Genomic DNA, 12406 nt, shown 5'->3' with positions numbered 1-12406 from the left:
GACATCCCGCAAGAGTTCGGTAGTCCACTGGCCTCTTACAAGAACGTCTTGGTTGATTCCGATTGGTGTACTGCTCCTGGTTAGTGGTGCCTGAAGAATCTTGTAGGTGGACGTCAGTAGGTTCTGGAAGCTGCTCCGGAATTATCTGATGATCATTGATGTTACCTTGGTTGTGCTCAATGACTGGTGTGAAATCAGATGGAGATGGGATTAGAAAGTCAAAATTCATATTGCATCTAGAAGTAGTATCCATGCTGCGTTTCCAGATCTGATTGAAATGTCTACGATGAGTATCACCTCCTACTCCAACTTTAGCAATGCAGTTACCGATGATGCTCCGTATGGTACCATTTACGCGTCTTCCAGTCCACAATGCAATCATTACCTTTTCTCCTACTTGAAAGTTGAGTTCTCGAGTATGGTGATGAGAGTCGAATTGAGTCTTCATTTTTGTTTGGGTCCCAATCAGATCAGCAGTGGATGCTTTTATTGGACGGAAGATGTCCAACGGGGTTTTGACCTTGCGACCAAAGAATATTTCAGCAAGAGTACGCCCATCAAGTTCAGGATGAAGAGTGTAGATGTATGCAGAAACAACTGTGGTCAAATTGTTTGAACTATCAAGTGCTTTCTTGATAGTTTGCACCATTAGTTCTGCAAAACCATTCGATTGCGGCATACGTGGCGGTGAACGAAGATGAATAATATCAAACTCAGAGCACAGTTTCGCAAATTCGGTTGAAGTTTCGTTATCAGAGATTATAGTTTCGGAAGCACCAAAATGACAGAATACGGTACGCAGATAATTAACTGTAACATTTGCCGTTGCAGGATTTAACCATTCTGCGTCAATAAAACGACTATAGCTGCCTGCAATGACCAAAAACACTTGACCTTTGTTTGGTTCTGCAAAGTCCATATGAACTCTTGACCACGACTTTTCGGTATCCCACCAAGGGCAAAGAGGATTCTTTGTTGGCTGGGAGTCCACTATAGCGCAATAACTGCATTTCTGTACAGCCAGCTCGATGTCTTTGTCCATTTTGGCCCAGAAGAAATAAAGTCGTGCTAAATCTTCATTCGTCGGATTCCTGGATGTCCAAGATGAAGCTGATTAAGCGCAAACTTTGTCAATTTGTCCGGAATGACTACTCGGTCACCAAATAGAATGATGTCATCAACCACGCTCATGTCGTTAAACCGAGAAGCAAAAGGAACTAAGTCCTCATCAGACTTGTTGAACGTGTTCCTTTGTATACAAGTTTTAAGTTTACTGAGAACTCGATCCGAATTGATTTCATTTCTTAGAGTTCGACGTGGTTTACTACGGCCAAGTGTTTCCTTAGTAATATCGATGATTTCCTGGTCAACAGTTTGAATAGAGGCGATAACTTGTTCGACTTCTTCAATAGAGCATCGGCCTGTCCGAAATCGTTTATCTTGATGTATTCGATGTTGAAGTCGTATCCAATGAGACGTAGTGCCCATCGTTTCAGTCTTTAGTTTATTCTACCATTTGAAAATGTTACTCAAACTATTTTAACCCCATGTCCCAATCAAGGCAACATTGCCAAATTAGTCACTTAGAAATCAATGGAAGTTAAGCAATATTCCTCTTCTTGGTTGATACAAAATTGCCTAGTAAATGTGCTTCTTAATTTAGATAGAATGATTTTACATGTTTTTTATTCAAACAAAGCTTTTTTAGTAACGATTGAGCAACAATGATTTTTATCACCACTGCAATGCAGTATTTACTTAATTAACATTAAATTAAACTCATGCAGTACGAGTGTTTGATGCACTTATGCAAGCAGTGCTCTCTATAGTTTAAATGTGAGTCCTGTCCTGCCTTCTTTCATTTTCCGAACAGCATCATGACCAATTACGTCAGTTTAATAATCTAGTCCCTGATTCCCGACCGGTGTCCTGACTATACAACAAAAGGTCCGCATGTTTTGCGGACGATTCTGGATGTGCCACGTAGGGGGGCATGATACACGCTTCACCTACGCCTTTGATTTTTCCACGCCGAATTAACCGAACGATTTTGCTACCGACGATACCTGGAGCCCCGCTGACAGTTATTGGACATGATCCCCGATCGGTCGATTGATTCTCTATATAAATGTTTTCGAGTCGAAAGGAGCCCCTTGGGGAGAGATTTTTGGTTTGTATCAAATTCACATCGAAAAGGATTTATTTATTCATTTTAGTTCAGGGGTACCAGTAAATACTATACCTACATATTAAAATTAGTTATTATTATCTAAATTTTTGTAATTTACCTAAAATGTCGAAAAACCAACTAAAATATTTTCTAAATATGTATTTCCATCGTACGTATTCAAAACGATAATTCAAATTTGACACTCACTATTGGGTTCTGGGAAACTATAAGAAATACGGGAAAGTTTAAATTTGGGGCAAAGTTTTACAATATAAAGCTGAACTTTTTGAAAAATTTCGATTTTCTGAATACTTTAAGCTGAAATTCATCAATTTAATTCATTGGCTACTTATGGAATTATACACAACCTTATGGAGCAGGGGCGTGTAGAGTACTTTAAAACAAGTCGAATTGCCGTATTACTTTTTATCTCAGGCCCATGTTGGAGCCATGGAAAACAGCAATTTGGTGTCCGCTTTGCTGTAACTGTCGCTATTTTGTCCTCGACTTTGAAATTAGGGCATTTTTGGCAGTTCTTATAAGAGCTGACAACAAAACAACGAAAAACAACGGGAATGAAAATACTTAGAAACATCTCTGGGTACACATTAATAAACAGAAAAAGATACACACAAATATGAGGTGGAAAACATTGTCAGGTGGGGACGTAAACGTAGAAGAGCCTGGAATGATCATGTGGATAGGATGGCTAGAGATTGTTTACCACGTACACGACGTCCCTTCGGAAGACCTACAAAGAGATATGGTCCATTTTTTTTCCCGTGGCGGTTACGTCATCATTTGCCTTTCTTGTCTATTACATGCGTCCGAGCGCGATAGAATTTTGACGTCATCTAGTCACGTCGGCAATGAATCAGGACGACAAGGCTCGGAAAATCGACTGCCATTGTTGGCAAAAAGTAAACAAAAAGACATTTTTTATTTTTGATGTAAATTTTACAATATTTTAAGGAGTATTTTGATTTAACTTGTTTTTAACTGCGATACTACGTGTGAGACTAGATAATGTGTGTGTGTTTCGGTAGTCAGTTTTGAAAATGCCACCTACTTAATACACTTTGCAACTATCAAGGGGCCCAGTGAAACATTCTGAAGGAACTAGAGTTTGTGGAACAGAAAAGGATGCCTTTTCTAATAGAAAACACTGTCACAATGAAACAGCCCATATATTTACTTACTCCCAAGAAGAGTTTTTACAAGAACACTACAAAAACCAAGTTTATTCAAGCCAGTGATTCTCGAAGAAACATGGATATAGAGTAAAGGTGTATTTAGCAGAAGCTGACAAGGTGATTTACCTAATACTAATCAGCTGCTAATACTAAATAGCTTATGTTTCAGGTACCTTTATTTGCCTAATCTGGAGTTTGCTTATCATGCTTTGAATGGGTCCAAATTTAAAAAGTCCCATTATCAATTGCTCTAAAAGACTCTAAACAAAAGGTGTTTGAAGCAATGGTTATAATGGTGTTGTCAAAATCCATATGCAGAGCGTTGAAAAAACAAATTTCTAATAAGTTTCAGGTAATATTAGAAAGATACAAGTTACTTAATACATAAATTTGATCAAATGCCATTATTTTGCAGAATTAGCCCTTATAAATTTTGCCGTAAATTCTCTGACTATAAGGTTAAAAACAGATGGTGCTACTGTTAAATACTTTTACATCAGATAGTAGGTTAAATTACTATTTTAATTATATTGTTTACACATTATGAAATATAGGTACAAATAAAATCTTTAAAAAGTACACTCAATTTTTTTTTTATCTAAGAAGTCTAGTTATCTTCATAATCATAAAATTAGATAATTTCTTTAACTGAGGTAGCTACCTGCTCTTACAATAAATTGAACTGAAATTGAAAAAACATGTTAAATAAATCACACAACAAAACCAAATTGATATGTATTTAATGCTGGGTAAATTTACAAAAGGAAATAAATAAGCAATCTATATCACAAAACCAAGAAGCAAGTTCTTAAAACACCAACAATTCCGTTATAAGTTAAAACACTGCTTTAGGATTTAATAGTCCCCAGGATACACACATTGCCTTTCCTTTCTTGCAATTTTTATGGAATAATTCTTGAAACGTTGGTATTGGGCTGTTAATGACTCGTTTGAATGCACCTATCTGTGATATTCTTTCCAGATAATTAAAATTGAATGTGGTTGTTGTTCCCAAGCCAAAGTTTGATTGTAACTTTCCGCCTTTGTTTACCACCAAATATTGCAAGTTTTCCAGTTTGGTGAAGAAAAATCTTAAATTCTACGAAGGTTTCGCAATAACAACACTAATTAATAAACTTAAACAACCCTAAATTAAGTTTTTATTTCTTCTGTTTGTAGTTTTTGGTGGTTTTCAACTTTTTAAAAAGTCCTTCCACGGACAGATGTAAACCTGGTGTATTCTTGTTGCAGTTATAAACGGACCGATGAATTATACAGATTTCGAAAAAAAAAGCATTGATTGCATGCAAAACATGTGAGATTCTTAGAATGTTTTTTTTCAAAACAATATGGTTTTCTCATTTTCATTTATAATTGCTTAATGAAAGATACATATTGTGAGGTTTAAAGGAGGAATTTGTCAATACGGCAACGTCCAAACAGGTGATTAAAAAGGTGGATAGTCTAGCTTGTAATAAACGACGTGCGTAAATTTCAATATGGCGGAGCACTTGATGACGTAACCACCACGGGAAAAAAAATGAACATAGATAGAGTGGTGATATTCATCAACATGTGACAACATAATCGTTAACATCGCAAGGGAAATGAAAGTTGGAAAATACAGACCTAAGATCTACAATATGTGGAAGAAGAAGAAGAAATGTTTCTAGAATTAATTTGGTGAAAAGTAAATGATTGTGCAAAGGGGAAAAAATCAAAACAGTTTTCTCACGTTAATCTCCTATATCCAAAGTGCTCTTGAACTCCTTGGATTTTACAGAAAACTTGAGTAGAAAAGCACCCTTGTATTTGTGGCCTATCATTACTAAGATTTTTTGACAACAACTGTAAATTACAACTTAATCTTCTAAATCTAAGTTAACATTTTTGCAAAGTAACTAACCCAAACCTCTCCCACAAAATGTGTACTGCTTGGATATTTTTCGGTGTACGAATAATATATAAAATGTTGAGCTAAACAAATAATTTATTATTTTTGGCTGCATTCGACATATGGTTTGTTTAACCTAAAGCTCTTAGGTGTGCCAAACGATAACAGCCCCCTGGCAAAAATGGAATTTTTAGTGTCTAAATCGAGGATTAGTTTGGACAAACCCAAAAAGTTATGTTGTATTTTACGTAATCTTTTTTTAGTACAGTTGATTTAAGACACTTTTTTAATTACATCTAAGAAGATAATCACTGACAACGTGAAATATAATACTATAAAATCTAGGGTTGCACAAATTGCGAAGTAATTGTAATAGTAATTCTTTGTTTGCTTACAAACATCTTATAATACTGTTGTATTTTATGTTAGTTCAATTTTGCTAACATCCGTAACCTTTTGAGCAAAACACACATGAGCGACAAACATTGGCTTTTAACGTTTATTCTTCTGTGCCGTCTGAGTGTAATTAAGATTTAACACATTAAAACGATTTGTAATATTGTCATATTGTTGACTGCCCCCAAAATTATGTAGTCAACAACGAGCTAAAAATGATAATTCATGTTTTCAATAAAATAAGCGATATTTAAGCTACAATAGTACATTTCCTATCAAGAAGTGTGCAAAGTAAGTCTTGTACGCACGATGGCTACATATGCACGAACCATGTGACGCGGAGTTCAGGCACCAGACAAGTGCGGACAAGACACTTTGCACAAGAATTAGAAACAATATTTTTTCTATGAGGAGCAGTGTGGGTCTACCTCAGACTTCATTTGCAACATAAAAATAAATTCCGCTTTGACATACGCTTTTCATATCTACAGTTTTTTTGTCATCTTTAACCTTAACGTTACTGTAACAAGTTTTACGACTCGACTTTACTTTTACTGAAACCTCTCGTGAGGTTTTCTTTTTTGTTTATCAATCCTAATCCTCTGACCAGATTCACCGTATTACGTACGGCTCATCAGAGAGGCTATAAGGCTTGATAACCAAAAAACAAAACCTTCATTCTATAGTCAATTCTTAATACATATTTCAATAGCTGTTCATTTAATAATTCACTTTATTGAATAAATGGCATTCGTATTATTGTAGAGTATGATTTCTATATTACTTTAATGGGTGTAACCGTACCAACTTATGTTTACAACTTTGTCACTAAAAATTGAGATTGTTTTCAAAGCAGGTGTCATTGTTTGAAATTAAAAACAGTTTGTGTCCTATCAGAAGCAAGTTTCTATAAATTGACATTAAGTAACCTAACAAAATAACACAAATTTCAAGTTTTTAGTTGTCCAAGATTTGTTGACGTCCGATCAGCACAATTTTACGGAGAAGAGAGGAGCAAACGCACTTGTAGAAGCCAGGCCATTCACTAATGCTAATTAACTCGATACTTACTGCAATTTAGGATATAATCTATAAAAATAAATGAAACAAGTATGTACAGAAAAACATATTTTGTCTAAAGTTATGAGAAAACTAAGGTATAGTCCTTAACTAGCTAATAAATGAAATCCTTGATAAAATTTGTTTAAGCTCAACTCAAATACTGTCATTTGACAAATAACCTATTTTAGCATAATATCTTTCATCTCACAAATGTTGAGAAGTTTGGCGACTTTGTTTATCTGGTAATGATCGTAGGTATATGACGTGAATGCAGTTTTCGTTGGCGTTTTCTATATGTTTCTATATTACACTGGTACGTCACCACATTTTACTTTGATTTCTCCTATACATTGGTGGTGACTTGACTCATTACTCACGAGTAGATAATGGGTGTTATTATCTATTCAAAACTAGTGAGTAACAGGGCATATTATTTAACAGTCGTAGAAGAACCTGTTTATTGATTCGAACAATTTAGGCCCACGAGCGAAGCAAGCAAATCGGTCTTTCCGTGAATAAACAATGCTTTTTAAGTCACTTGTTGTATAAATAATTATTATAAAAGCAACACTTCAGTCAAATAAAAACAAAAGTTTTTGTGCGCACTGTTTTATTGTGTAAATGAATGTTTGATAAAATTTTAACTGACTTATAATTATACAGGGTGTCCCATAAGTAATGGTAAATAAACTAATGGTGGATTTTTGGGTCCAAAATAATTCGATTAAGCACAACTTACCTGAGACGAAATAAAGACCATAAAGATGGTCTATGCTCTGCTATGCTAAACTTTGCTCATTGATTTACCGAATATTAAGATTCCTCTTATTTGTACATTTTTCATAATCAATCGATGCAATTTTCGGAAAATTACGCAGGATATACTGGGATACTGTCAGTTTTTTAGTTTTGTTATTCATTTTCTTCAAATCCAGTCAATTTCCTGAGTTGTATAAATGAATTCATTGTTCAGCAAACTTTAGGGTCCGGATTTCTAGAAATTTTGTTTTTTGTAAATAATAAAAGCAATCAACCTTTGACATCTAATGTGAACGATTTATGCAAAAACACGTTATTTGACAGATTTTGTTGATGCTTTTTTCTTCTTTTTGTGCTTATTTTAGTTTTTGTGCTTATTTACTGCTATTTTTGTATGGTTTAACTATGTTTTTACAAACTAAGCTTCTCAAGCTTTTACTTTGCTGCTTTGACAAAAAATTGCTATATTGAGATATTGAAAGTTTCTGAACTACAAGAACATGTTGCAAAATGTATCAATTTACTAATTTAAACTGACCAAAAAAATTCCAAATGCTCCTGAAGTAGTCAAAACACTATAGAACCTCTCAAATGCCTTGCAAAGCTTACAAAGCAGCCTAGAAGCTTCTAAAAGCTTTCAAATGATTTTCAATTTATCTAGAAGCTCTCAAAAGATTCCGTATGCTTCTAAAGCAGTTTAGCAGCTTCCAAAAGTTTCTAAAACCGTCTACAAGGTTTCAAATGCCTTAAAGGCAATCCAGAATTTTCAAGGCTCTTTAAACTGTCCAAACACATTCCAAATGCTCCTAAAGTAGTCTAAAAACGTTTTAAAACACTACAGAAACTCCAAAATGCTTTTCAAGCAGTCTAAAGCCTTCCAAAATAGTCTAGAAGCTTCTAAAAGTTTTTAGAACACTCTAAAGGCTTCCAAATAATCTTCCACTAGTCAAGAAGCTTTCAAAAAATTTCAAGGCAGTCTAAAAGCTTCCAAAAGTTCAAATTCACTTGTCTTAAAAGCAGTCCAGAATCTTCAATGTTCCTAAAGTAGTCTAAAAAGGTTTCAAAACACTACAGAAACTCCAAAATGCTTCTCAAGCAGTCTAAAGTCTTCCAAAAAAGTCTAGAAGCTTCTAAAAGCTTTTAGAACACTCTAAAGCCTTCCAAATAGTCTTCAACTAGTCTAGAAGCTCTCAAAAAATTTCAAGGCAGTCTAAAAGCTTCCAAAAGTTCAAATTCACTTGTCTTAAAAGCAGTCCAGAACCCTCAATGCTCCTAAAGTAGTCTAAAAAGATTTCAAAGCACTACAGAAACTCCAAAATGCTTCTAAAGCAGTCGGAAGTTTTTCAAAATAGTCTAGAAGCTTTCAAAATCATTTAGAACAGTTTAAAAGATTTCAAATGCTTTTCAACTAGTCTAGAAGCTCCCAGAGATATTAAAGCAGTTTAGAAGCTTCCAAAAAATTTTGTGAACCGTGTAAATGCCTCTAAAGCATTCCAGAAACCTTCCAAATGCTCTCCAATAGTTCAAACAAATTTTTAAAGTTTTCAAAACAGTCTAAAATCTACCGTGCTTCTAAAGCATTTTGAAAAAAAGTTTTCCATCTCTGAAAGAGTTTTGTGCTTTTATAAAAGCTTTTTTACAGCTTTTTATACTTTTTAATCCGAACTTTACTTATAAGGTAATTTTCGAACGAGATTAAGATATTGCCCCTTTTGTATCAAATACCTTGTACGTCTAAGGGCCGGTACTTTCACTTCCGAATAAATTTATTATTAGCATAATTTCTATAGAAATGACGGAATTGACCAATAGCAGCGTATGATTTCTCGGTTTCCATAGATATTATCCTTAGAATAAAGTTATTCTGAACTGAAAGTACTGGGCCTAATATACTTAATATTTTATACGCAAGTTTCAAAGTATATCTAAAATATTCATTCAACGGAGTGACATCATTTTCCATCTAACTCTATTAAGAAAAAATACAATAAACCTAACTATTTATGTAGGTACTGTTCATCCTTAGTAAGGCTAATGATTTAATGCTATAGCTAAACTTCGAGTTACGTAATGACACTAGTACGATAATATTCGATTTTAATTCAATCAAAATTAAATAATTTAATAAAATATTGTATAAAACACGTGATTTAAACCTGTAAAATAGTTTTAACTATTAAGTTAATAATAACATGTCTTTCTACTACTAACTATCTTTACTTTTACAGAGGGTGTAACTACTACCTACTCCATCTAGAATTTCTGGTGGACAGTCTGTATGAATTCATTTTTTATAGATGTTTTGGTTTTGCATTGAATAGGTTAGTTTTAAAACAATGAAAGCAAAGTGGATTGTTTTATCAAGCATTAGAACCTTATAAAGTAAATCTATAAAACATTGAAAAAAAAATGTTAACATGGAAACAATAAACCAGAATGAGTTTGAATTGTCAGCTTGTTATGCTACTGTAAACAATTCATTAATTTTTCGCAGAATTAAAAATCAGAACATTTCCTACAAACTTTTCAAACTTATTTAATTAATGGAGCAGATAAATCTGTTTATTCACATACAAAATGCTGATAAAGAACAAAATATCAACGCAAAACTTTTTCGTTTTGAAGCGTTCCTCTGAACAAAGCTGGAGACCTTTTGGTTTTTCCCACATAAATAACCAACAACCCGCTCCAATCCCTTTTAAAGTATTCCATCCCTCCAAAGTGAAAATTGCCGTAAAAAAAGGTAGACATTACATTTATTTAAATTTAAGCTGAACGCGGCACAAATTCAAGCAGACGTGGGATCGACAAGCCGCATCTGTGCCGACGGAGAATAGGAAAATTATTTTATTTGCCCGCTTTTCGAAAGGGGGGTCGCATCCCCAACTAGAAGTGGAGAGAGAAAAAATCAATCGACATTCATCCCGAACAACAACCCTACTTCAGGAACGTGAAAATCCCTACGTAAACGCGATACCTTAGGGGTGAAAGGGGCGTAGCCCGGGGGCGGGACTGCCGTCCCCACCACCGTCGACCGCTTTGTTTTCTCACATCGTTGCCGGAAATGTGGTGGCTTGAACCATCATTGTTCTTGGCAGGATAATATTGGTATAACATTTCCAGAAAGCAGTCGTCACCCATCCAGGTTTAGAAGACTATCGTACCAAATCTCACGATCCTCTTAAAATTGTTACTGTGTATAATATTCAAACAGTGGGTGTGTACGTCTGTTTCTTATCTCTATACAGCTCCCGGTAGTGATTTAAAGATAAGGAGTCTAAAACCTTATTAAAAAGACGCTCTGCCGCTTGGTTCTTATCATTTTTCGCTAAACTGCCTAAACGGTGTCGATCACTGCGCGTTCGGTTTTACGTGTTGTGTGGACCTAAAGTGTATAGTGATATTACTTTTTAATGTTAGCTATGGATGAAGAATGTCGCCATTTGGCGACGGAAGATATCAAAGAAGCTGATTTGGTTATGGATCAACGTTACTCAATGCCGGATAGCCCTTTAGATCTTAGAGGATCTAACGAATCTCACTCACCAATCAAAACTGAAGACTCACCTTATTCAGATAAACCACCAAAGAAAAGCGGACATCAACTCATCAAACCTCCATACAGCTACATTGCTTTAATTACAATGGCAATTTTGCAGTCCCCTCAGAAAAAGTTGACTTTAAGTGGTATTTGTGAGTTTATTATGACCAGATTTGCCTACTACAGAGAGAAATTTCCTGCCTGGCAAAACTCCATCAGACACAACTTGTCTTTGAATGATTGCTTCATAAAAATCCCGAGAGAGCCTGGAAACCCTGGAAAAGGCAATTACTGGACGTTAGACCCTTTAGCTGAAGACATGTTTGATAATGGAAGCTTTTTGAGGAGGAGAAAACGCTACAAAAGGCCGTCGGCCAACTTAATGCTGCGTGACCATCATGCTAATGCAATGATGGCGCAGTTTCTGCAATCCCAAGAAAACTACCATAATGGTTTGTTTACCCACGCCAGTTTGCACAATCCTTACCCTTACATACCGGGATTACCAACCAACATACCAGCCGGCTTACCATTGTTAAGCCCCATGGATTTATCCCGTCTAGGATTGCCACCTATACTGTTACCACAAACCAACATTTGCAAACCAGTTCCAGTTCAACCATCTGGTGTAACACCACTTTCGGACAGTGAAGATTACATTCCGACGGAAATTCATCACAGTAAGAAAGTGAGGACTGGGTTTTCTATAGATTCCATAATCGGCAATGAAAGCGCGAAAAGTTTGGCTAAAAGCGAGAGTTCAAGAAAAAGCGACTCGCAAAGTCCTGAGGTAAGATTGCCCAGAATTCACAATCAAATGAGCGCATTTTCACCACTCTCGTCTAGTCCCGAGGATTGGACCAGGTGATTTTACTAGATGGACAAATTAGTGGTTGTTAATCTCATTCCAAGACCAAAGATTATTGAATAGACTGTTTGTGATTGATTTGTTGCAATATGTTTTTTTTGAGCGTAGTTAGCTTTAGAATTTTAATAGATGATCTCTGTAGATAATGTCTCGTGTTCCTTTATACTATGTATAGATGGTGGATTAAAAAACTTAGTTTTATAAGTTTAATTTGTGTAAGATAGGTTAAGGTGAATTATTTAAAAATATATATCAGTTGAAAAATAAATTTGATAGATGGGGTTTGTTTTTTAACTAAACTTCCAATCTCTCAAAATTACCAAGTCAATCAGTTATTTTAGAGAATCTTTTGACTTACCACCAAGTAACAATATTTACCGTTTTTGTGATGTCATATTACTGATGTAACACATAGAACAGTTAAAGTTTTGTAAAACAGTAAATTTGTATAAATTTCTCAAAACTTACTCTTAGTTCAATGCAAGTGGAAAACCTAATTAGATGTTGGACCTAATATAAATTA

At 35.0% G+C, this 12406-nt stretch overlaps 1 protein-coding gene across 1 annotated transcript; it reads left to right on the top strand.

Moving 5' to 3' along the window:
- Nucleotides 1–10593: 10593 nt before the first annotated feature.
- On the top strand, nucleotides 10594–12165 carry LOC145724257 (forkhead box protein D3-B-like). The gene has a single exon (XM_081972423.1). The coding sequence runs from the start codon at nucleotides 10888–10890 to the stop codon at nucleotides 11881–11883; it is 996 nt and encodes a 331-aa protein (XP_081828549.1). The 5' UTR covers nucleotides 10594–10887; the 3' UTR covers nucleotides 11884–12165.
- Nucleotides 12166–12406: the final 241 nt, after the last annotated feature.

This window comes from Ips typographus, linkage group LG2, assembly GCF_016097725.1.
Source record: "Ips typographus isolate SLU linkage group LG2, UJ_Ityp_2.0, whole genome shotgun sequence".
Classification (NCBI taxonomy): domain Eukaryota; kingdom Metazoa; phylum Arthropoda; class Insecta; order Coleoptera; family Curculionidae; genus Ips; species Ips typographus.
This window is presented reverse-complemented; position numbering and strand designations above follow the sequence as displayed.